The following is a 26,932-nucleotide window of genomic DNA, read 5'->3' on the forward strand; positions in this document are numbered from 1 at the left end:
GGTCACTCAGACATTATTTTGTTTTGGTGATTGTTAAATCTGTGTCATGGGTATATGACAATTCATTGTTCAAAAAGTATTTAATACTTGTGATATTATGTTAAAATGCAAAGAGGAGAAAACAAACAATGCATAGTTTGATTCTAATTTTGCTTTTAGCAACTATATACTCTATATATGCAAAGAAAAAACACACCAAAATATTACCAGTGGTGATTTCTTGGTGGGATTATGGATGATAATGATATTTTTACTTGACAGCATTTTCTGATTTTTTAAACAACATTACTTTTATGATCAGAGTAAAAGAAGTTAGTCAGTCACCTACTTTTATAAATATGTATTCCCAAATACCTGTCTGAAATACAAATCATAGGTTTATAAGTTAGAAGTTTTTTTCAGAGAACTAGAAAATGTTTAGGAGTTGCTAATTACTGTCCCAAAGAGTGGCAGTGCCTTGGGGCCTTGGACATGTGAGAACCTCCCTAGGGACCAAGGAGAGGTGGTGCTGGCAAGAAGACACTTGCTCTGCAAGGTAGTCACAGGGGTAGATAGTGGGGGGCCCTAAGGGCCTCTCAGGATGCATGAGGGGGTGCAGGTGGGGCTTTTGCTCTTTCCTCCAGTGACAGCCGGCTGACCGTGCTTCTGTGTGACATCACCAAAGCATCACAGTACCGGTTAATGTATAATAGACCCAACGCGCCCCGCCAAAGAGAGTTTAGCAGTGTCCGCAGGCAGTAAGAAAGTCAACCCTATGTAACATGAGGACCACCTAGGAAAGTTAACAAAGACAAGATGTAGGGTTGCAAAACACCAAACCCATTTGCCTCCACCACCCCCACGAGTCTATGCATGTGCCCCTGGGGTTGCCTTCGGAAAACAAGCAAATGGTGCCTTCCGCACTTTTGTGTCAGATGGAGCACTTTAGAAAGAGGACCGTCCCATTGCAGTGCTCAGAGAGGCCTGGACGGAAGATGAAATCTGGAAGTGTGAGGTACTCAGGGATGGTGTTCCTAGGGTAATGATTTTCCAATATAGCCAATAGATATTTTCTATGTAACCAAGCCTTACCCGGCCTCACAAAACAAAGCAAAACAAAACAGGGCTTCCACACAAAGAAACACAACATTTTCTTTAAACTGTCTCAGCTGGCAGAATAAATGAATGAAATGAGTGGGGCTGCCCAGGGAAGGACAGCATCTCCTGTTTGCAGGGAGCAGACATCACTTAGCTCTTGCCACATGAGAATTTCAGTCCACTTGTGCCATTTCTTTTGAGTTTTCCCAAGAGCAGCCAGAATCCTTGATCTTTCTTTTATAGTTCCCAATTTCTAAATGTTGGCAGCATTTCAAAAACACTAAAACACTACGTAGTCCAAAGAAAACATGCCTGCTGGTGAACGTGCCCCGCGGCCGTCAATTTCTCACTCTGCTTCAGAATCTCCAGTCCTAGAGCGGCAATGGCTTTAGTCGTCTGCTTCCCCTTCCCACCCACCTCCACCAAATTCCTAAGGACAAATATCGTAAACTTTCAGACTGTTTTCCTCAAAAGTCACATTTTACTGAATGCCTTAAAATTGGCTGATGGCCTCACAATAATTTATTTCAGTTGAGCATTTTATTTTAACTTTTTTTATTGATTTATAATCATTTTACAATCAGTTGAGCATTTTTAAAAGCTACTGAGGGTACTTTCCTGAAGATAAGGTTAATTTTAAAAAATAATTTTAAAGGAATTACAGAGCTAGAGGGTGTATTATTTGAGAAAGGTATGCTTTGGAGTGGGATGGATCTGGGTTGACATTCCAGCCCCATCACCTGGTACCTTGTCACTTGGGCATATAGGTGATTCCCATTTTCTCATCTGCGAAGTGGGGGGAACAACTCCTGAGTTTGTAGGCTTGTTTGTTTTGGATAATAAATGATATTAATATATGTTAATATCTGGGGCCATCAAGTAAGTTCTCAGGAAATGTAAGCTTCTCTTAGGAGCCAATGTAATTGAAACTTGTAATTGCAAATGTTGTAAAATAGTCTCACGAAGCTTTTCCATATTTACTTTTAGAATCTTTAAAATTCACTTTCTTCAGAAGTAAATGATGATGTTAACCTTGGTTACCTGGCCGGCGTAGTATCTGCAGATTTCTCCATTTCCAAGTTATCCTTTTCACCTCCCTTTCCTTACTGCACCCTTTGGAAGTAAGTAACCAGCCTACCCCACAGGCAAGGCTAGGGAAGGGCACTCCACCTCCTTCAGGGGAAAGTATCTACATAAATTATTTGAAATTCTGCTGTATAGGGGTTTTGTCCTTTTCCCCATTTATTTAAGCAATCATTTATTTATATCAGTCTGGATTCGTGGGTACTTATTTCATACCTTGGGTTGTAATCTAACACTACTTCACTAATTGTTTGCCCAAATTCTAGCTTTAGCCATTAAGGGGCTCTTTCAGATTGGCTCCAGTGCCCTTTGGACACACCCCCATTGTTGTTTTTTCATTGAGGACTCCCTTTCTTTCTGTTCCCCACGGTCTCTTATATCTCCTGCCCCAGGCCTAGAATTATCTATTTCTCCAAGAAGCCCTAATCCCCTTTATTATTTTTTTTTTAGAAAATTATTATTTATTTATTTATTTATTTATTTATTTATTTTTAATTGATTTATAATCATTTTACAATGTTGTGTCAAATTCCAATGTAGAGCACAATTTTTCAGTTATACATGAACATGTATATATTCATTGTCACATTTTTTCTCTGTGAGGTACCATAAGATCTTGTATATATTTCCCTGTGCTATACAATATAATCTTGTTTATCTATTCTACTATTTTGAAATCCCAGTCTATCTCTTCCCACCCCCCACCCCCTTGGCAACCACAAGTTTATATTGTATGTCTGTGAGTCTATTTCTGTTTTGTATTTATGATTTGTTTGTTTGTTTTTTTCAGATTCCACATATGAGTGGTCTCATATGGTATTTTTCTTTCTCTTTCTGTCTTACTTTACTTAGAATGACATTCTCCAGGAGCATCCATGTTGCTGCAAATGGCGTTATGTTGTCAGTTTTTATGGCTGAGTAGTATTCCATTGTATAAATATACCACATCTTCTTTATCCAGTCATCTGTTGATGGACATTTAGGCTGTTAACATGTCTTGGCTATTGTAAATAATGCTGCTGTGAACATTGGGGTGCAGGTGTCATCCTGAAGTAGGGTTCCTTCTGGATATATGCTCAGGAGCAGGATTCCTGGGTCATATGGTAAGTCTATTCCTAGTCTTTTGAGGACTCTCCATACTGTTTTCCACAGTGGCTGCACCAAACTGCATTCCCACCAGCAGTGAAGGAGGGTTCTTTTTCTCCACAGCCTCTCCAGCATTTGTCATTTGTGCCTAATCCCCTTTATTGAAGAATGGTATTCCACACCTGAATGTTGCATGTGCTCATTGCTACCAAAGTATTTTTTTAATTTAAAAAAAATTTAACTTTTTTAAATGTAGTTTTTAAAAATTAAGCTATCATCTTATAGAGAGTCAACTTTTCCAGGCTGAGGTAACTATGTAAAATAAATTACATTGATAAATAAAATGTCTTTAAAATATTTTTTTCAATGTTTTTGAACTACTAACATTTAACTGTGAAGAGATTTCACATTAGAATCTAGACTACTGGATTCTCTTGAAAGACCAGAAGTTCTGGCAATCCTGGACCCATATTCCTGCGCAATACAAAGAGCTAAAGCTGAGAGGCAATTTTTCTTTCCTGCAGGAAGCACTCCCCATGTTGTCACAGTTCACACCACTCCCTATTGTATTGCAGCCAGTCTACATTTTTATGTTCCTTTCTGACCCTTGAAAGTATTTGAATATGTGATTCCTGGTTCCGACCATATTCATATACGTAATTTATAGATACATAGTTTAGTCAGTAAATTTAGCTCTACTTTGACCCAGTGATCAGATTTTAGAGCTATATTTCTGGTTTCATCCCTACCCCACCAACTTACCTTCATTGGATCTTACATGCCAGTGAAATGACTTGCATTTTGTGCTCTGTCCCTGCCTAACCCTTCCAGCACAGGTGGAAAGAGTCATCTGCCTCCACTTACATCCTCCTCAGCCTCATGCATGGTGGGTCTTTGCATGCAGGGTCTTCCCTGTACTTCCTTGGCAAATTTTCCTTTCTTAGACCCTTTCTGTGTGGAGAAGATCAAGACAGAATTATATTCATGCCTCAGATTAATTCTTTCCTGCTCACTGTTCCCTTTGGGCTCTGCAGAGCACCCCTCAAGTTGGGTTCCAATCTTTGTTCTTTCTGGATCCACCCCTCACTTTCTCAAGAGGATGGATTACTTTTGCTACTTCACCCTCACCCCTCTCTCCCCCAATCATGTATCTCAGGATCATTTGTTTGTCAGTCAATCCTGGCTTATTTCCATCTTTAATAACTCTGGAAAACTACCTGTCTGACACATTTCTATTTAGATGAAAATAGGCACTTTGAGGAGGTGCTTCTTTCCCAGTAAGAGTGAAAACCTAATAGAAAGATGCACCTGAGATCTGCCAGGTGTGGAAAGATAAATGTGTGTTCATTTTCACTGCAGGCTTCTGGACTTGGACATGACCAGGTTAAACAGGGGCCTATAGCAGTTCTCTGGGAAATCTTTCCAAAGAACAATGATTTTCAGTCTGTGATTCAAGGGCCACTGCCTGGGGATAGAAAAGGAAGGGGAACTCAAGCAGGCAAAGCTCTTCACCATCCCCACATTATTAAATGGTCATTGATTCACTTATTCATTCAACAAATACTTATTGACAACCACTGTATTCTGGTTGCATTTAGTGCCAAGGGTATAACTGTGAACAACAAAGTGACATTCCTTGACATTACAAAATTTTTTCATTCCAATGGGAGACAAAAAAAGGACAATTACAAGACAGTGTTGTAAGTGTTATCATGGGAGAAGTACAGGTTATTATGATGTGCCTGACTAGACAGGGGTGAGGTGGGCAAGGACATGCTGGAAGAAGTGATAACTGATTTGAGGCTCGAATAACAAGTGGGAGTTAGCCAGACTAAAAGGGGAGTCTGAGGAAGAGGGTTTCCAGCTGCCAGCTCTCCAGTGTGGCAATACTCAGCCATGAGTGAATGAGTGGATCTTAGCTCTGAAGAGCTGGAGTGTTGTATGCAAGTTGGGAGGATCCAGAGGTCATAACGGAGATTTGCACGTGGATGAAACCAGGCAGGGTCTTGCCCTCCCAGTTGGTACCTCTGATTTTATCTTGAAGTAATAAGAAGCTGCTTTAATGTTTTATGCAGAAAAAAAAGACATTGTGGTTAGAGTTGCATTTCAGGAAGATCCTCCACATGCTCAGTGGAGACTGAAGAAACCCAAGAGTAGAGGAAGGAAACTCCACTAAGGAAGAGCTATAGCAAACCAGGCAGGAGGTGAAGGTGGCTGGAGCTGGGGAAGTGGCAGTGGGGCTGGAGAGAAGTTTAGAGATTAGAACTATTCAGACAAGACTTGGTATTGTGTGTGTGTGTGTGTGTATGGTATTTTTTGTATTTTATTAAATTAAACTATCGATTTACAGTATTGTGTTAGTTTCAGGTGTACAGCTTCAGATTCTTTTCCATTTTAGGTTATTCCAGCGTATTGAATGTAGTTCCCTGTGCTATACAGTAAAATCCTTGTTTATTTTACATATGGTAGTGTGTATCTGTTAATCCCAAATTCCTAATTTATCTCTCCACCCTCTCTTTCCCCTTTCATAGCCATAAGTTTGTTTTCTATGTCAGTATGTCTATTTCTGTTTTTTAAATAAATTCATTTGTATTATTTTTTAGATTCCACATGTAAGTGACATCATATAATATTTATCTTTCTCTGTCTGACTTACTTCACTTAGTCTGGTAATCTCTAGGTCCATCCATGTTGCTGCAAATGGCATTATTTCATTCTTTTTTATGACTGAGAAATAATTCCGTCGTGTATATGTATATATACCACATCTCAGACAAGACTTGGTAATTATTGCCCTACACATAATGGAAGAAAGATTCTGCTGGTGAATAAAGAAAAGTTGTATTTGTAAAAATACTCAAAATAGATCATCCATGGCAAGGAGGCTGAGTCATCTGCAAATTCTGACTGGGGCTCAGGATCAAAGTACTGGCGTTTCTGCCTTGCTTTCCAGTTCTAATGAGGCTCATTAATATCATGTTCTCAGCTCACTTTATCTCATTGGGGCCGTTGGCTTTTCAGCAAACTCGGCAGGTCTGAACTAGCTGGAGTTCGTTTTTAATGGCTTTTATTGCCAAGTCATAGTCATAGGAAATGAATGTCTTCCTTGGGTCCATCTTCATCTACTTCCACCTCCATGTGGTGACAGCAGGGTCAAGGCAGCCAGCTGTCCTGGAGATGGGGGTGCAGATAAGGAATGGTCTCCAGCAGCAGAGAAGTGGCATTGGGGAGGGAGAGGGCAGGTGACAGGCAGGCTTCTTTGGGTGGCTGAAACAGCACTCCCTCTGCCCCACAAATGGCATGTCTGAAAGAATTAACAATCTGTTTAGAACATATCATTACATGCTGGCCTACTTTCCTCTCTTTTGGTCCAACCACTGTGATAATAGATCAGAGGGTATGGGGGTGGGAAGTTGGGGGTGGCTGGGGCCAGGCAGAGGGGGCTGAGGAAGAGAGGAGTAGTCCGTTTATTTCTAACCATCTGCAGCTGTCAGCTTGTTTGGGGACTTTTTTTTTTTTTTTTTTTTTTTCAGACAGAAGAACAAAGTCTTGCTACACGGGATTGTTTTCCTTGGCATGATGTACAGACACTTTCTTGAAGAACGCACTGAGATAACACAAAACATCTGCTTAAAGCGCTCAGTCTTCTGAAGCTGAGTTTTCATCAGCAAGAGCATGAGGCTTCTCCAGATAAACAAATATACGTTTTGTAGGAGGCAGGAGATTGTGGATGGAGTGGGCAGGAGAGTAAACTGTTAGGAGGAGGATGTATATTTTTAAGAACCAGATCTGTGTTGTTAGGGTTTCTTTTTCTCTTTCTTTCCTTTTTCTTTCTTTCTTTCTTTCTTTTTCCTTTTTTTTTTTTTTTTTTTTTTTTTTTGGCCTTGTGATCCAATTGTGTTTTGTTTTGCAAGTATTTTGGAAATGGTATGTTCTCAGCCACATTGCCAGGAGAGGCCTGTTTTCTTTTCCCACGTGTGTGGGATGTTGTTTTTATTCATGAGATTTGAGAATGAGTGGTTTTTAAGGCTTGTAGAGGGATTTTCACACGTGCAGTCGTGTTACTGACCTCCAAAGACAAAAAGGACAGTGCAAATGCTCTTGGACATGAGTGACAGTTTGAAGGAGCCATATGGGCATTTCTGGCTATTGTTAGTGACATGCCATCGGGTTCCCCAAAGGATTGGCCAAGTTATGAGGTTTCATTTTTTGCCATGTGGAAGCCCCTCCAACAGTTCACGTGATGTTTCTATATATCAGCTGGGGTCCAAATCCACTTCCCAAGAAGAGTTTGTCCTTTGGAGAAAAGGCAGCTCCCCCTGTGCTGTTTCATTTGCCCTCCCTCCACCCTGGACTTGGATGCAGAAGAGCCATCTTTAGAGCAGTAGAAACATCAGCGACCTTTTGCTGAATTGCCTCTGCCACTGGCTGGCCTTGTGCTTCGTGTCTAATCCTCACAATCTCACCAAGTCCTAGGTATTCTTATCCTCATTCCTCAGATAAGGAAACTGAGCCATTAAAAGTTAGCAAACTCGCTCAAGGGCAAGTTGCAGGGACGTTCCACAGCTGGAATCTGAAACCAGTGATTGATGCCAGCCAGACACTTAACCAGTGTCCTCAGCCACGGGTGACACCTGCGTTTGGGGAAGTGAAAGCCAGTATGCCCTTTTCCACCTTCATCTTTTAACAGATTTTGCCAATTGGACTGGAATGAGATGAAACGAGCCATCAGAATCTCATCCTGCTTCCCGGCAGAGTGGACCAGGCATAGGCTCCAGAATCAGACAGACTTGAACTCAGACCCCCTTTCATCGCAAACTAGCTCTAAACCCCGAGCCAGTCAGTGTCCGCGCCTGATTTTGGTGTAAGCAGATGGCGAAAGAGCTGGACTCTCATGGATTGATTACACACCAGCAAGGATTTATCACATAGCATACCCACTCGAGGCTCTCGGCGCTGGGCACTAGACATCCGTCTGGGAGGAGCAGGGAGGTTCTCCCTGCCCTTGGGGCATGTAGAGTCTGGAGCAGGAGCAGACCTGAGTCAGGACCCACACAGATAAGTGTGGAATTACTGTCTGGGACCTGTACTCAGGCAGGTTTCCAGAGCAGATAGCAGATACCAGGGCTCCTGTGTCTGGGGATGAGGGAGGCTTTCAGCTGAGCTCCAAAGAAGGAAGAGGTGCTAACTGAGGGAACAACGGGGTGGAACACTGGCCAGCTGCTTGTGGAACCTAGGATACTCAGGGGGCCAGTTCTCTGGTGTCCCTGGAGACAGCCTGGAGCCCTGACTTTCGGTACTTCCACAGCCCAGGTTCAGCCCAGCGCCGTCACAGACCAGAGCCTCAGGCCCAAGCATCTGGCTTTCTCTTCAGATGAAAAGAGAGAAAAACGATGAAAACAGGGATGGGCAGCAGCTACCTGGGAAACTGCTGCCTGGGTCTTATTTGACTTTGGGACCTCCATCTCCGATCTGTGGTCCTGTCGTAGCATCTCTGCATTCTCAAGGGACTCTCCTTCCCCAGCCTCCATAACAGGGTAAAAGAAAAAACACAAGCCATTTATTTCGACAACGTCTTTGTCTTTTTTTTCCGGAAGATGTCTGAAAAGGAAGGATTGAATGGGGCATTTGAGGGCTTCGAGGAAGGGAAGGGAGGGAAGGGAATGAGGAAGAAAGAAAATGGATTGAAGCTCAGAAATTACTGGAATTTTTATTAAATTTTGTTTGGGAGAAAGGAGATTTACTGAGTCAGAGATGAAAGGCAAATCCGCGTGGAGCCCCAGAGAAATTGTTATATTTCATGCTCGATTTAGCTCTCGCGCTGAATGTGGCTTGGAGATCAGAAAGTTTGTGGTTAGACACATTCATAAACTCTGCAGAGCTGTCAGATGCTGCTTCCCGGTTGAGTACCAGGCCCTCACCAGCAGCGGAGCTCTGAGGCTGTCTGGCCAGGGCTTTAAGAGGGACTCCAAGCCCTGCAGGCTCACCTCACCCTCTGCCTTCACCTCAGCTCTCTGCCTGGCATCCTCCTTGGCCAGATCATTCAGCAAACTCTAGTCTTGCTTTGAGTCTAATTGTTGAGCAAATTCCTGCCGGAACCACATGTGTGTGATTGGTTTGGGATTCTCACCTCTGCCCAGCATCTAGCCTGGGCACTTTCTAGAATCTGAGCTTAGCCTGGCCCTGGTTTTAGGCTCACTAACTCCATTCGCAGAGACCAAGCCACACCACCTGACCCCAGGCCATCCGGGTCCATCCTCAGACACCGAGATACCTATCACCTCTTTGTGGAACTCATCTGAACACATACCCTCATTTTGAGCCAACTTTCTGGAGCCTGAAATTTCCCAAGGTTGAATCTGAGAGTCAGGGGATGGGGCTTAGAGTGGGAAAGAGGAGAGGGAGGCTCTAAGATGAATTCGTGCTTGCAAATCATCTAGAGACTTTCTGATCAAAGGCTGTTTTCTGTGGCATCAACCTCATACCTGTCTGAGATTATTGGTGAAAGGCTTGTCTGGGTTATTATAAAACTAGTCAAAGTTTAACTAACTCCAAACCCTTCAGATACATAGTCTGCTTCAGTTAAGATTGCTGGTTAATATTGTCTGGCATTAACTTTCTAATTGAGTACAGTGACTGAAAATTAACTGTCACTACCCAAAAAACTATATAGAAAGGTAAAGAAGGGAGGTTTTGTTTTTGTTGTTGTTTTTTAGCGGGGAAGAGAGATAATTAGGTTTGTTTGTTTATTTTTAGGGGAGGTATTGGGTTTGTACCCAGGACCTCGTACATGCTAAGCATGCACTCTGCCACTTCAGCTAGACCCTCCCCCAAAGGGAGGTTTTAATGGCTAAAAAGAGAAGAGTTCCAGATCCTTTTGTCCCACACACTTGGCTAGATCAAACTACTCATCATCTCAGAGCTCTCTAGAAGAGCATTGTGTAGCCTCCATGCCAGGATCGTATCAAGACTCTGGCAAAAAGCTATCATTTCTGCTGTAGGCTTTTTTCTTCCACCAAATAGGAGATGATGGATTTACATCTTGACTAAATAAGATCACTGTTCTTTTATGATTCAATTTTGATTGATGAGTATTCCCTACCTAGCCCTGTGCCAGGTGCTTTTAAAGATAGACTCAAAGTATAAAACAGTGCCTTTGTTCAGGGAACTTACAGTAATATAAGACTTAAATATGAGAAACTTGTAGAAAATAATGCAAAGCCGAGTATCACCCAGGGCTTAATTGAGAACTTACCACTCTAAGTTCTTTACAAGTTCAGAATTGATGGATTAATACCAAGACTACCCTTCTGAATGTAAATATGCAGGAGGAATTTAATTCCAAAGTGTGTTACAAAGAATGTTCAGTTCATGGGATACTAAAATTAACAGTTCACGAGAGTGCTTACTATCTGCAAAGCATTAGAAAAGCCTTTTAAGTGTGTGTATTTAATCTCACAAAACCCACTGAGCTAAAATAACATTAACATCTTTGTTTCTTTTGAGATGGGGAAACTGAGGCTTAGAGAGACTAAGCCACTTGCTTACGCATACATTGTTAGTAGGTAGTACGGCCAGGAATGAACCCTGGGAAGTCGGTTACAGACTCTGTTTTAAACCAATAGCTATTATAGGGAAAAGGACTTTCGGCTACAGGAATTCTCAGATCCTTTACTATGCTTAGGTATATCACAAACCTTTATGAAAGCAGTATTTGTACAAATATATTTGACCTCGTGATCCTCTTTTTTTAGCCAAGAATCTCCCAAGATTAGTCATTTTTTAAACAGCCCTTGGGGGCAGGAGGAGAGATAAATTAGGAGTATGGGATTAACAAATACACTGTATGTAAAATAGATAAATAACAAGGATTTACTGTATAGCACAGGGAACTATACTCAATATCTTGTAATAACCTATGATGGAAAAGAATTTGAAAAAAAATATGACTATAAGTGAATCCTGTTGTTGTGTACCTGAAACTAACACAATATTATAAATCGACTCTACTTCAAATAAAAAAAAAAAAAAAAGACCTTGGGAAATACTAAAGTAGAGGGTCCCCAGTATCTTATGTGTTCCGGAGATGCAGAAGGGACAAAAGGAGGGGGTTGGGTACAGTCCTGAGTTGGGGTCAGTGGTGCCCCACGAACCACACAGGCTGCCCTCTGCCCAGACCCCTCCTCGGATGGCTTCAGGTTCTGGTGGCCGTTATAACAAGTCCAGTGTCCATTTGAGGTGGTTCATTAGCCTTTCATTCTTCCTACTGCTAGCCTGTATTCATTTAAAACAAGGAGACAGGGGGCGAGGTGGGGGTGGGTATAGCTCAGTGGTAGAATGCGTGCTTAGCATGCGTGAGGTCCTGGGTTCAATCCCCAGTACCGCCATTAAAAAAATAAATAAATAAAAATAAATAAACCTAATTGCATCCCCCCTCAAAGAAAAAAAAAAAGAAAAGAAATCCGAAATTATAAGACAAAAACCAAAAACCAAGCAAACAAGCATTTTTCAAGCTCCTTCTACAAGCCAGGTACTGAGCTAAGTGCAGGTCAAAAAATGGTCACCTGAGCAGAGAGGTTCCCTGCGCCGTGGAACTGTAGTAGCAGAAGAAGAAAGAGCCTGAGTTTCTGAACCAGATCTCTCCTCCACCTCCCTTTAGCCGTGGGGCCAGGCAAACACTTTAACTGAGCTAAGCCACAGTTATTTATTTTTTTTTCCAAAGCTGAAATAATATCACTGCTCAGAGTTTCACTGGGACTAAATGACATCACGCATACACACATCCGGCCTCACTCAGAGCTCACTTTTCTGTGGGTATTTCATAGAGACTAGATAATTCTTAGCAGTGTGATGAAGACGAAAACCCCTCAGGTAAAATCAATGTTCATGGTCCCTCCAGAGCCTGTGAGAAAAAAAGAGTGGCTCAGCAGGGCGGTGTCTTACCCTTTCCTGCTGGCCTGAGGCCCGGGGCACGGCTGGACATCCAGGTCTCTACCTGCAGAGGGGTGATCTCTTCCACCTCCCACCTCCTGAAGGTTTATTTGAAACATGCACACACATGCACAGATAGACACTTTCACACACACACACACACACACACACACACACACACACACACACACAAATCTGAACGCCTGGAAGGCAGAAGAGAAAGGGAGAAAAGGGCTAAGCTACTATAAAGACTGTAGAATGAGCCCCTGCACCGACAATAATATTGAATGAATTTTCCAAATGCCTTGTAACTTTCTTTTTTTAATTGAATTATAGTTGATTTACAATGTTGTGTTAGTTTCTGGTGTGCAACACAGTGATTCAGTTATATAGATATACATATATATATGTATTCCTTTTCATATTCTTTTTCATTATAGGTTATTACAAGATATTGAATATAGTTCCCTGTGCTATACAGTAAGACCTTGTTGTTTATCTATTTTATGTATAGTAGTCAGTATCTGCCATTCCCAAACTCCTAATTTATCCCTCCCCGGCCCCTTTCCCCTTTGATAACCATAAGTTTATTTTCTGTCTGTGAATCTGTTTCTGTTGTGTACATAAGTTCATTTGAGTCATTTTTTTTTAGATTCCACATAAAAGTAATATCATATAGTATTTGTCTTCCTCTGTCTTACTTCACTTAATATGGTAATTTCTAGATCCATCCATGTTGCTGCAAATGGCATTGTTTCATTCTTTTTTATGGCTGAATGGTATTCCATTGTATAACTTCTTTATCCAGTTATCTGTTGATGGACATTTATGTTGCTTCCATGTCTTGGCTATTGTAAATAGTGCTGCTATGAACATTGGGGTGCATGGATCTTTTCAAATTGGAATTTTCTCTGGATATTTTCCCAGGAGTGGGATTGCTGGATCATGTGCTAACTCTATTTTTAGTTTTCCAAGGAATCTGCTTACTGTTTTCCATAGTCGCTACACCAAATTACATTCCCTATGTAGCTTTCTTATTCTTAACCTCACACTCTGTGAGCTGGGATTTTATCTCTGGCTTAGCAGAGAACCCACTGGGGTTCTTAGGCTCCTTATGAGTCCAGCCTAGGACTTCTCAGCTTTTTGGGTTGGCCTGGGGTGACTATGCTGCACGCTGAGCATGAGCTGAGACTTGAGCCATTTGCAGTGTTCACTTTTGAAGAATGAATTACATGTAAGGGAGGGAATGGTGGCAGAGTCAGGGCCAACTTAGTAGCCAGAGCCAAGAGATATGAGCCTGGGGTCTTACCTATGCAAGGAATTCAGGTGGGAAATAACAAAAAGAGAACTTTATCTCAAGGTCCTCACTAGATGCCAGCCACATTACAGACACTATGAAGGGAACACTATAAAGGAAATGCTTGTATCTATTTTATAATGAAGTAACTTGCCCATACAGTTAGGAAGTTATCCGGCCAGGATTTTAAACTAGGCCTTCTTGACTCTAAAATCAGCTCCTCTCAGCTATTCTAAAGATCATTCCCAGCCATAGCCCAAAGGGAGAGGCAACAGCAAACCAAGTGCAAGGCCAAAGGCAAGGCCAGAGACCAGGTGTGGAATGGAGGCCAGAGCTGAGAGCTCAGAGCTGATCAGACAAAGGGATTTGGGGGTGGGTTGGGCAATGCAGCTTGGGGACACTCTAGAGGGACCCTACAAGTGCCATGAACACCCTTGGTGTGTCCCAGGTCTTGCCTTACCTTCAGTCTGTGTAGGGTTTGGGGGCTGGCTTAAAAGGTCAAGCAGATGAACTGGCACAGCTGAACCACCCCCCACTCCCCCCACCAATCGCCTCTCCCCTAGCGGCTGGTGACTTGAAAGGTAAGTGCACCTGAGGGATTCAGTCCACCCAGGAAGGAGGGGCTGGGAGGTGTGTACAGAGCCCCAGAGCAGCATCTCCAGAGTTCAGGATGCTGCATACTCATAGGCTTTGCAGTTAGACAATCCTGGGTCCAAACCCCTCCACTATTTGCCAGCTGCATGACCTGGGGCAGCTACTTAATTTTTTGAGTCTGTGTCCTCATTTGTGAGATGGAAACAACAACAGTACCTGTCTTCAAGGGTTATTTTGAGGACTCAATCAGCTAACCCAGTCCCTACAACTTGGTGAGTGTTCAGTAAATTCTAACTTTGACTCTTAGTCCCAGATCCATGGTCTAAGGCACTGGCAGAGAAAACACATCTCTCCTTGAAGCCACAGAGTATTAACTGACCTCTCAACACCTCGGATCTGTGATTCCCGAGGGTGTGAACTTTTTCACCCTTCTTTCCTCACCCCTTTCCTCTTTTTAAAATATATTTCTGCACCACCAAAGAGTAACCTTTAGATTTCCTTGTTGCATTCAGCAATTCAGCTGTACCTTTATTCTTGGCAGAGAGAGAGAGTCACACTCTAAACATAACCAGATCTGTTGGATTTTAAAATTAGGCTGACTTGGTCCAAATCCCAGCCCTGCCACTGGTTACCCAAGTGGCCTAGAGCAAGTTAATCCAAGCTTCAGAGCCCTGGTGTTTGTTATTCATCTGGGGTATAGGACTCTTACAACCCACGTCACAGATAGCTGGCGAAGGTAAAGAATGTCAACCCCTGATGTCACCATGTGGTTGTCACAGGACTCCCCTTCTGATGGGAGCACACTTAGATATGGATAATGGGAAATTCCATCACCTCTGGATCTCAGGCTTCTATAGAAACTCCAGACCCTCTGCCAGCCTGGCAGCAGTGGTTTTCACTGCCCCTCACTGTCAGCAGAGAAAACCGCCCATCAGCTCTGTGAGGGGTTGTCCACCTTCTCCCAGCTCTACCTCACCCCACCTCCAAACCCAGCATCTGTTGCCTAGACAGTCAGCTGCCAAGCTGTGCCCGAGTCTCTCCCTGGCTTCATTTGATACATTGCCACTTTGTTTTGGAAGAAAAGCCAGTATCAGTGCCGGGCCCCAGGGAGGCAGATTTGCCTCTGCCAACTGCCAGCTGTGTTCTGTCTCTCTCGTCCTGCTCTGGGGATCCCAGGTGATCCCATTACAGTCTCTCACCAGACAGCTGCCACTGGGACCCTGGGGAGGCACAGACAGCAAAACTGCAGGCTTCCTGGGGACCAGAGACACGCCCTGAGCACAGCCCTGCAATTCTGATGAAAGACTGGTGGTCACGTCTACCTTTTCTTAATAAGGGTAATTACTCCTCTTCTAACAACAGTTTGATGCTCCAGACCTTACGAAGCAGAAAGAAGAGGGGTCCTTCCCATTTAGCAAGCTCTGACTCTGTTCCAGGCACTGTAGGAGGATTGTAGTCCTGTTGACACCCTCCTGGCTGTGCAAAGAAAGGATAATAAATGACCCCACTTTAAATGACCAAAAAAGAAAAAACCCCAAAGTCGCACAGGTACCACTTCTAATCCTCACAGTAACTGGCATTTTTATCGGTATTGTACATACAGAAAAACTGAAGCTCAGAGGGGTAAAATAACTTGCCCATGGTGGTACAGCTGGAAAGGGAGCAGAAAAGGAACTCAAAGTCTGTTTCACTTCAGAATCCATTACAACATCCCTACTTAAGGACCATGTAACCAGCAAGAGCTTAAGCAGTGTTTGAGAGGGAGAAAGAAAGTGGCTTGAGATTCTGTTTGTTGCTCAGACCAAGCTGGGAGTAGTGGTCATCAGACAGGAGACCTGGGTGATCCCTCTGACCCCTCACCCAGGCTGTGTTATGAATAACAACCCCCAATTCTTACCTTCCTCAAGGAGATGGAGTGGTAAGTTCCCGAAGTTTCTGTGAAGTTTTGTTGCATTCACCCTCCTCAGAAGCAGGTGCCTCTCAGAAAAAGCTTAGATCAGAATTTGCCAACTGGTGGTCTGCAGGCTGAATTAACCTAGGAAATGTTTTGTTTTGACCTGCGGTATTTTTTTTTTTAACTTCAGGTTAATTGCTAACATTTGAAAAGTAGAAATCCAGGTGGTTCACATAGAACTCCAGAATCATCTGAATCATCTTGAAAACCAGAAGATCCAACCGTCCCAGGCCTCTGTCCCATTATGGCCACCATTGGTGGGAGGTGTGCAGGGACTGCTTCCTTTGATGAGAGAGGGCTTTCTAATTTGCTCCAGTCCCCACCATTCCCCATTACCCTGTGTCAGGAAGTGCCAGTCTCCCTAGAGCATCACTCCCTCTACCGGTTTTCTTACATTAGCAATAAGAGGAATATGAACCTTCATGTGCTCTACAAAGTGGGAAAAATTAAAAAGCAAGAAGGGAGAGTGTGTGTTTCTAGGTAAAAATAAATATTTCTACACTTTTTTTGCACACACAAAAGAAGCTATAACCAAAAAAACAAACCTGGCCCTGTTCTCTGATTTTTTTGGTCTCTTCCTGGTTGTTGGTAACTGAGTTTAACACCATTATAGCCATTTTTTCAGACAGCGTCTGATGTGGCTGACCCCATAGAGCCAGGCCTCTGCACGTTGGCCTGGAAGCCTGGCTCCAGGGCTGTTCTGCAGCCTCACACGTGCTCCGGGGTCTGCCATAGCTTCCCCATCATGGCTCTGTTCCCTTTTCCCCCTCTCTAGGTGTTCCCTTCCCCAAGAACTTCCTGCAGATCTGCAAGAAGATTCTGTGCCGCCTCTTCCGGGTCTTCGTCCACGTCTACATCCACCACTTCGACCGGGTCATCGTGATGGGCGCGGAGGCCCATGTCAACACCTGCTACAAACACTTCTATTACTTCGTCACGGAGATGAACCTCATAGACCGCAAGGAGCTGGAGCCCTTGGTAAGTGTCACCGTCACCCTGGGAGCTCGGCCACTTGTCACAGAACACTGCCATGCCCATGCAAACTCTTGCCCAGCTGCTAGCCCGAGGACTGCAGGAGTGGACAGGATTTAGAGGTCAGGTAAAGGTCAGGGGATGCCAGGATGTCCACGACCATCAAACAGAGTTCTTACCTTTCTCTCTCGGATTATCGTGGTTTGGACCAGAGGGAGTAGCTTTCATTCTCAGCTCCAAAAGCAGTCACCTATTTACTTAATCCCTTAAAGGGGCGACTTGTGAGTGCTCACGTCATCTCTTATGTACACTGTTATCCAAAGAGGATCAGAAACATTTCTTCAGTCACTAAATAAATATTTCGCACCGACTGGGTGGCAGTTGCTAGACATACAAAGTCAAGTCAAACTGCCTTTGAGTGGCTTTTACTCCAGAGATAGAGACAGAAGTGAGCCCAAGATGAGAATCCAGTGTCGTGGGGACTTTGTGTCTCACAGTGAATCTCCTGCAATGCAGGTTTTTCCCCTTTTATTTTTTTAATAGAAGCATAGTTGATGTATAATATTATATAAGTCACAGGTGTACAATATAGTGATTCGCAATTTTTAAAGGCTATACTCCATTTACAGTTATTATCTGCCATGCAGTTTTAATGGGATATATGAGAATCCAGAACATTTGATTTAAAAAACTTTACTATTATTGTTTAGGTGAATGGGGAGTCCTTTAATTTTCTTCACAAGCTGTCTTTACAATAGGACTCAATCTGTGCTTTAGAAGTCAAGGGCCCTTAAAAGCACCATCATCTTTTGTAACACGTGGTATCATAATACAGATCACCGCTCTCTCTCGCCAGCTCTATTGAGTACTGTCTTATCAAGTAGAATACAGTGCTTTATAGTCAAATTACGCTTTTTTTTCTTGAAACAGTTTAAAGTGGCAGTTTTGCTAAATATAACTGACAGAGCAACTAAATTTTATCCAAGTTCATTTGAACAAGGGCCCAAGTGCAGGGGCCAGACGGGTCTCTTGCTAGCCTGTCTTCCTTTCTCTTTATGTATCTGTTTTTAAGTATAGGTTTATTTTTGTTTTTGTTTATTATTACTATTATTATTATTATTATTATTATTATTATTATATTAGTGTGTGATAAGACCAGATCAGGAGATGACTTCCACTGAAAAGATGATTTGTGTTACCCACAGACCCCAAGAGATGAGGGCACACCATGCCACTGGGGCCGCACAGGGAAGGACACAGACTACACAGGAGACAGAGGGAGCAGGGACACACGGGCAAGAGCCTTTATTGTGGTTTCCCCAGGAAGGGATGGGCGAGGCAGGGTAAGAAGGCTAAAAATGGACGAATTTGAGTAATTTCAGCAGGCTCTGGGGCACAGCGGCTGTCCCTAGCTGTCTGGTACCTGGCCTTGCGGTAATTAGGGCAAAGGACTGTTAGCCCTAAGTGTGAGAGGCCATAGAGAAGGTGGTTTGGGGAGTGGGCTCTGGATTGGTTGGTTTATATTGGTTGGTGAGTAAACAGCTCAAGGATGAGTTGTTGACTATCTCTAGAAATTGGTTAGCCCCGGGAGGGGCATTCAGTCCATGTTCAGCAAGGCCCCAGATATTAAAGAGTCAAAATATGAAAATTAAAAGACATGTTTAATACAGTATAGCATCTGGCAAACAAGATGTTGGTGAATTTTATGTGTCACCTTTAGAGTTTCTCAGTTTCAAATCTGTTACTGTGCTATGAGAATACATGGCAAATGTATTTTTTCTGTGCATCGCTCAAGAGTTCTGGAGCAAAGCAAGACTCACTGGGTACAATTGCGATATGTCATTGGCTAAAGTGTTCATTTCTTCATTTTCTTTCACAACCACTTCCTAGAAAACTCTCGGCAGGAACTAAGTTGTCTCTGAATTCAGTTGGACAAGTAGTGTGGAAAGACACTAAAACACATCATGCTTGAGTTTTTTGCTTGTTTTTCTTGTATCCAGGCTGTTGTGGTAAATGACCACCCCGTGAAGAAAAAGTTGTGCAAACAGCACAAGGGAGTTAAAAGCCTGGAAAGAACTGATAAAGTTGGTGGAGGAGGGTATAGCTCAAGTGGTAGAGTGCATGAAGGCCATCGTAGGACAAAGCTTTGTCACATAACAAGTGGAGAAAGCCTTTCTTTGCCACCACAACACCCTCAGTTTACAGTGGACCCTTGAACAACACGAGTTTGAACTGCACAGGTCCACTTATACGTAGGTTGTTTTTTTCCTGTAGTAATTATTACATTACTCCACCATCCGAGGTCAGTTGAATCTGTGGATGTGGACCCATAGTACGGAGGAACCAGACTATAAATTATACTTGGACTTTTGACTACATGGAGGTGCAGGGTCCCTTACCCCCTTGTTGTTCAAAGGTCAACTGTATTTTCTACAACTGAAGAAGGCCCTCAAGGATTCTAACTTCTGGCTGTGCTAGGAGCTGACTCAAAGTCTGAGTCACAGAAAGTTCAGGAACGACCCAGTATTCTAGATAAGAGCCACTTGGGGGGCATGGGGAAAAATGATGATCAGATTAGTAGGAGTTATTATAGTGGAAGTGAGCACGAAAGTTATCAGTTTTCTTCCCAGAAGCTTATAGTTCTTTACATTTTGCTTGAAACAGTATCCTTCCTACCTTGTGTTTTGTTTAATTACAGGGAGATTCATTTTAATGGTTTTATGTATTAATAACAAATGCTTTTAAAGCTTAATTGTCTGAAATTATGTATTCATTTCACACAAACCAAAACCTATAAAATAACACAAAAAGATATTGAGAATGTTTCTGAAGACAATCATTGTATAGCATCAGGCTCTGGAATCTTAGCCCAGTTCAGTGCCCACTGAGAATACCGCACTTGTGGATTGTTATTACTGAAATGAGCACGTTCAGTACTTGATGAAGCTGGAATACCTAACTTCTAAGCCTACTGTTGCAATGCACATATTAAAATCAGTCACGTTATATCAAATCAACACACTTTTTTTGATTTGCATATGTCACATACCCGATAGATGCAAAGCAAGTTGCTCAGGTGTTCTGATTGTTTAAGAAAGATAAACTTTTGAGACTTGACGAATGCAGTTTAAGAAATATAAAACAATGACTGTCACTCATCTTTGACCCTCAAAAGATGATGAAGTCAGGCATTTGACTTCCCATTCTAGTTGTACATTCTTTTTTTTCTTCATTTTTTTAAATTGAAGTATAGTTGATTTACAATGTTGTATTTGTTTCAGGTGTACAGCAGAGTGATTCAGTTATACGTATACATACATATTCTTTTTCAGATTCTTTTCCATTATAGGTTATTACAAGATATTGAATATAGTTCCCTGTGCTACACAGTAGGTCATTGTTGTTTATCTATTTTATATACAGTAGTGTGTATCTGTTAATCCCAAACTCCTAATTGACCCCTTCCTAGTTGTACATTCTTTAGAATCTAATGCAGCTCAGGGCCAGAAGAGCAGCATTTGTTCAGCCAGTTTCCTTTAGAACATCAGCATTCCCAGAGTTCCTACACCTCCAGTGGGACATTCCTGATGTCATGCTTTGGGCTTCCACAATGAAGAATGCAGAGACCCTGCCTCAGGTTTCTCCCCACCATGCGTCCACCATGCACAGCCACACCGCTCTGCTCCCAGAGCCCGCCATGTTGCTTTTGTCTGATGTTGATGTTGGGTGAGTGCCCAGCATGCTGGCTGTGTTGGGGGTCCAGCACCCAACAAGGGTAGGAGACTCAGTCTCAGACAGTGCTTAAGACTTTAAGACAAGACTCTCTGGGTTCAAACCCTGGACCCTTCATTCACTGACGTGGAATCTTGAGCAAGAGTGTTGGTTTTTCAAAGCCTCACTTTATTCATTTGTTGAAGAGGTCTAGTAATAGAATTGTAAAAACTAAATGGATTAGTCACACGATAAGTGCTTAAGAAATGTTAGCTGTTAAATGAGATGATGAATGTGCAGTAGTTGGCATGTAGTAGGCAGAGGTACCCTGATTCTCTCTTCCATAGCTCCCATGGTTTTTGGCATCTTGTAGCAGATTTAATTCACTGTATTTGAATCAGTGTCTCCCACAGGATGGTCAAATCTTTGAGGGCTGGAAGTACACAGGACACACGCTTGCATTGCCAATGTATATAAGTATATAAATAATGCTGAATGTGTTGAGTTGGGAAGACTACTTTGAGGCTGATGCACTTTCATTCAAAGGGATCACACACCAGCTATTCCTCCCTCGGTCCCACCTCATCTCAGAACATGCCTGCGTACCTCCGCTTACTTATCCACTGCTGAAAGTAAAGCTTCATCCTGTCGGATTAACAGTAGAGACTAAAGGCAAAATAAAGTCCAGAGCAGTGAAAGGATGCATCCTCAGTCTCAGGCCTGACAGAGGAAGATGGGACCCCAACGTCCACGCAGTTCTCTGGTCCAGATTGCAACTACCTCACCTGAGGTGATGTCGAATGTTCTCACCCTGTCCGTGTCCCAGTATGCTGGGCGTACAGTGACCAAGACTCTCTGATTTAGCACAAAAAATCCCAAGACCTGGGAAAATTCTCGGTCCCTAGCAAACTGGGACAGTTGGTCACCCTATCAGGCCTCTGAGTGGGAATAGCATTTGGAATTTAGAAGCTGGGAAGAGATCACCCTGGCTGGCCCAGTGAGGAAGGCCAGCACATTCGTCTGTCCACAGGGCTTGCCTTAAGGCTCCCTTTGGGAACTGCTGATCAGCCGCAGCCTAGGAACCCAGGGAAAGTCAGGATTTCACTTGGTCTCCAACCAGGAGGGGGAGGCTGGAGCACCACCCAACACAGACGTGACAAATGATCCATTTCTCATGTAAATGCAACAGCTGAGGGTGACTTGAACTCAAGCAAGTTCACAGTGGGCGGAAAAGTGGCCAAATGGTGCTGGTAATTGCAAAATGGCCCAGGCCTTAATTGAATAAGCAGGCTGCTGTTGGCCCTGTCAGGCTGGGAGTCAGCTGACAGCATGGAGCTAATCAGGATTATCATTAGAAAGCACAAATAGCCAGCACTGTTTTGTTGGCCTTTCACTAAAAACAAAAGCAGACTCAGAGAAGGCTGTTAGCCGTGCAGTAGCGGGCCAATAAAGAGCTGATGAGTGAGGAGGAGGAGAGAGGTTGGCGAGGCGAGGAGGAAAGACAGGGGGCGCTTGTTCCCCGCAGTGCATCTGCTGACCCCTGTGTGACCTTGGTTCAGCACTGTCAGCTTTCTCTCCAGGGGTCCATTTCCTTACTTCTAACAATGCAAGTGATTAGATGGCACCCACCTTGCAGAGGTGCTGCCGGGAAACCCAGTGTTCTCACGGCTGTTCCGCTCCCAGACTGCAGGGCACTTGGGCTATAGGTGCTCTTTCATCAAGTCAATGCTTCTAAGTAGGGGTCCACACGCCGGCTGTACCAGAATCTCCTGGAGCTGACACCCGGGCCTCACCACAGATACACCAAATCAGAATCACCGAGGTTAGTGCCCAGTACCAAGCATCCTCAGTCTGCATCTCCAACTTAAATGTGCATGTGAATCAGCTGACCGTGGTGCCAAGATGCAGATTCTGGTTTGCTGCACCTGAACTACAGCCTGATTCATTTTGCTCCTACGCAATGTTCATGCTACTGGTTCCCAGGCTGTACCAAGGGGGCAACACTCTAGATGACAGTGACTCTCACATTTGAGAATTACTAGTGTCAGCACATCCTCTCGTCTGCTTCTCTAGGATCGGGGGTTAGCTCAGTGAGGTGGGAAAGCGAAGCAAAGAAAAAATCTAAGGGTCAGTATTGGCCAGGAATATTCCTCAGAAGTTTGGTCCTGAATAATGATCAGTGAAAACAGACTTCTCTTCCTGGTCAGATGAGTTTACAGAATACTTCATCATCTCCACCCTTGAAGACTCATGAGGTACAATCACGGACTAAAGGTCTTAAGAAGTCATCCAGGGAAGAAACTGGTTCTGCTTTGTGCAGCCCACCCAACTGAACTGTGTCTGGCTGCTGGAATTGCTTTTCTTTTGTTGTCACTCGGACTCATCTTACGGAGATTCTGGCCACTGGAACAAACTTTGGGCCACAGTGTTCTTCTTTCTGCTGTGTCTCTAGATTCTGGTTTTTCCCTCCCTGCCTCCACCCTGGCCCCAACCACACACACACGACTGCTGCATGGCGTGAGGAAGAGAGAAGACTGGGAAGATGAGAAGGAAGTGAAACTCCTCTCATGGGAGGGCATCACGGGAAAAAAAAGTAACAGCTCTGCTCTTCCTCACTCCTCAGCCTTCCCACATCACTGGAGGACTCCTGATCATTGAGTTTGTACCATGTGCAGGGCACACAAGCATTTTCAAGAAATAAACAATAGCTCCATTTCTTGAGTTCCAGGTGTTCCATTAAACTCCTTACATAGGTTATTTCATCTCTTCTCCACACTTGTTACGTTCACTTCAAACACATGTGGGAGGCCACGTCTCACTTTGCAGACCGCGTTCCCCTCTGTCCCTCATTACTCTCGTTACTGCCAACTTGTCACACTGGAGCCTCCCCTCCTCCCCAACTTTGGAGTCAGCGCTTCTTGGCTAATGATTGAAGTTCACGCACCAAATGATTTCAGGCTTCAGCACCAAAACCACTGCTTTAAAAATGGGTACTTTAGGGCCAGGTGGAAGAAAAACAGTTTGAAGACCAAAGATTTGGAAAGCCTTATCTCATAAAGACCCAGCACGACCCATCTAAGCTCAAGCATATGATTACTTTGCATTCCCCTAAGAGGTGGCCAGGTCATGCCTGCACCTCCCTTGGAGACGCCTGAGTGAGAGCAGCAGCCAAGATTGGCCTGTAATGGTAAGACCAGGTCAGGACAGTGAAAAGAAACAGCCTCTTCCATGAGCCAGAGCTGCTCCCCCAAAATAGCCGGCAGTGAAGAGCCATTGTGGAGCTTTTGAAAGGACCTTTTCTTTTGAAACATCAGCTATGCAAAGGCCTCTGGGCTGCTTCTTGTCAGGCGGGTTCCTTGACTTCCTGCCAACTAGTTCAAACACGGACACAGGCTTTGGAGAAGAAAGAGCTGCAGCCTGTGAACCTGGCGGTTTGGCCTTGACATTGCTGCTTCCACTCTCACGTTACCACATTCGTCATCTGACCCTGAGCACGGCGTCTACGGTATCCGGGCCTCAGCCTTCCGTGCGTGCGTGAGATCATGGAAGAGTCCCCCCAGCTCGACGGAGTCTGTAATCTTTGACCTGGTGTGTTGCCAGCCTTGTTGTCTTGGGTCCAAGGTGACCTTTTCTTTTTGCTTAGCGAGGCCTTCATGAGCTGAAGCCCACCATGCCAGCAGAGCAGGTAGATCTGGCACAGAGACTAGCTGGAGGTTGCATTCATGGAACTTTGTCATTTTAGCTGGTGTGTGTGTGTCCAGCACAGCATCAGCTGGTGGTGGTTGTTCAGGGCAACCCAAAGGCCCGGAGCTGAGGGGGAGAGGCTGCCAGGGACCTTTTTAAGAACGTTGGCAGACATATTCTAAAGTGTCAGTTTGAAAAATAGCAAAGAAATGTGGATGATTTTCAATGAACTGCATTGTGCTGGGTCAGTGGGACTGGGGCGAAAACAGCCACATCGGTCCTGTTTATTCATCTTTTGCTGATGTCCGGTGAGCCTTGGCTTCTGGTTTTACAGGACGGTAGATGGTTAGCTGGTTGGTTTGGGGTTTTTTGTTTGTTTGTTTGTTGTTTGTATGTTTTTTAAGTTGGGTCAGGGGTGAGATGCGATCTTCTGTATTTCAGGGCCTAAAATATAACCAGAGTTGGAGACAATGTCCGTGGGAAAATCACAGCACATAATATTAAGTATTAAAAACAAGATTCAAAACCGTATTGGAAAATCACTCTAATCATATGTCTGTCTGTTAGTGTGTCTAATAGGATCGTCTAATGACAGATGAGAAAGGAAATACAACAAAGAGTGTCGAGTGATTCTCTCTTGGTGGAATTATGGGTGATGCTTCTTTTTTATATGTGCCTATTTGGGCTTTTCTATCACAAACGTGCATCACTTTTATAGTAATCAGAAAAGGCAAACATGCTTTAAAAGGCTTTACTAACAGAGACCAAAACTGCATGTGACAGGCAGCCTGTTGTGTGCCCAGGATCAAGGGCTCTGAGGGTGCTCTCTCCCACTTCTGGCCATGTCCTTGGTTCCCTTTCTTAGAGCTGTGTGAAAGAGATGCTGAGGGTAGCAGGCCAGCAGTGGTCCAGACCCCTTTGTGAATGTAGTTGGAAGGGGCTGGGCACAATCACATGGGCTAAACAATTACACTTTCCCTGGATGTGGGGTGGTCCTTCCTGGAGCTGGGAGTTAAGCAACTTTGTAAACACAGAGGTGATGTTGTCTTTAAAATAGGTACAGCTTTTTCATTTTGCAGCCCCTGTTTTAAGTGGGCAGATCTGAAGCTCATGAATTCCATGGGTCACCCACATGTGAGACATGCAGCACCTTAGGGACGGGTTTGTCCAGGCACCTCGCTGCAGAGGGCGCTGTGATCCCGACTGAAGGTTTTGGTTGGAGTTCATCCCCTCCAGATTCCTCTACTTAACTAGATCTGAAGAGATTTCTGTTTGTTCTAACTTCAAGTTTCAAAAGAGAATAAAGGTGATTTGTTGACAAGAGATTTATCGATACCATGGAATGGTCTATGTACAGTTTATTAAACTTGAGTGTAAGTGTACGTATAATAACTGCAAATAATTTTTAGCTGAAACTATGGTGTGGGTCTAGAGTTAACTCCAGTCCCTTCTTACTAAGGTATTAGCAAAACTCAAGACCAGAAGTGACTAAGAAAGTTGTTTCTGTCCTGGTCTCAGGTTCTTATTTCATCATTTTTCTTCTCAGAGAGGACCATTCTCTTCTCCTGGCCCCAGGGACCCAGGCTTTGTCCTCGTTTACATCACCCTGTATCTCTGGATTGGTCATTCTTTTGTATAGAGGTTAATATTGTTTAGCTACTTGATTTAAATTTTAAATTACAGAATCTTAAACTATTAGTATATTTCAATAAGTCATTATTTCTGCTCCAATTTGCTATTACATACCTCTGTCTAATTCTTACATGTCAGATTATCTTCCAGTTCAGCAGATACACCCAATATGGCAGACTAAGAAAGCCTGAACTTCCCAGTCACACTCTGCCTTCTTTCTTTACCTTTGCTGAGTGGGAATGGTTTATGGACTGCTTCTGATTTTGATTGGAAGAAAGTGATTTCTAGACCATTCAATAAATATTTGTTACCTGCTGACCATGTGCTAGAAATCAGGGTCCCTACTTTCAAAGAATTCGTTGGAAGTTTCCTTCCTACCCTGTCATTATTTCAGCATCCCCCAAAGTATTTTTCCCAGAATCTACTAGTTTTAAGGGATGTCAAAGGTATTATGTGAGAAGGGGGTTCCGTGGCCAAATAACTGTGGGAAACAGTGAGTTAATCAAGCTACTCTGGTTTCTTTAATATCCTAACATGCTTGCTAATTCTCCAAGCAAGATACAGAACATACAGATATATTTGATCAGGGAATTCTCTCTCTCCAGAGCATTTTGTGGGTCTAAGGCTTTGAAATTCCTCTGGGAAATACTAACTACACAGTCTTATACTATCTACCTTCTGCACTCTAAAGCCAGCCCTCTTCTGGCTGCTGAGGGTCTGTAAATAAGCATTTATTGAAAATTTACTATATGTCAGTCACTGTGGTGAGCACCAGAGTGCCAAATAAGATACATCTCCATTCTTGAAGAACTCATGGTTTTAAAGCACCATGCCCTTCAACCCAACTTAATTAGAGCTGCCCTGTCCAACACAGCAGCCTCTGGCCACTTGTGGCCATTTAAATTTAGTTT

The 26,932-nt window shown here is 43.5% G+C and overlaps 1 protein-coding gene across 11 annotated transcripts in view; it reads left to right on the top strand.

Moving 5' to 3' along the window:
• MOB3B (MOB kinase activator 3B) overlaps positions 1-26,932 on the top strand; it is a 208,505-nt gene that overhangs the window by 128,855 nt on the left and 52,718 nt on the right. For all 11 annotated transcript variants that reach the window (XR_004136116.2, XR_010382618.1, XR_010382620.1 and 8 more), the window contains one exon: positions 16,798-17,000. Coding sequence is in view for 8 of the 11 variants with exons in the window: in XM_064490151.1 (XP_064346221.1) it covers positions 16,798-17,000 (203 nt within the window). In the remaining 3 variants the exon portion in view is untranslated. The remainder of the gene's footprint in view (positions 1-16,797; positions 17,001-26,932) is intronic.

Source organism: Camelus dromedarius, chromosome 10, assembly GCF_036321535.1.
Source record: "Camelus dromedarius isolate mCamDro1 chromosome 10, mCamDro1.pat, whole genome shotgun sequence".
Taxonomy (NCBI): domain Eukaryota; kingdom Metazoa; phylum Chordata; class Mammalia; order Artiodactyla; family Camelidae; genus Camelus; species Camelus dromedarius.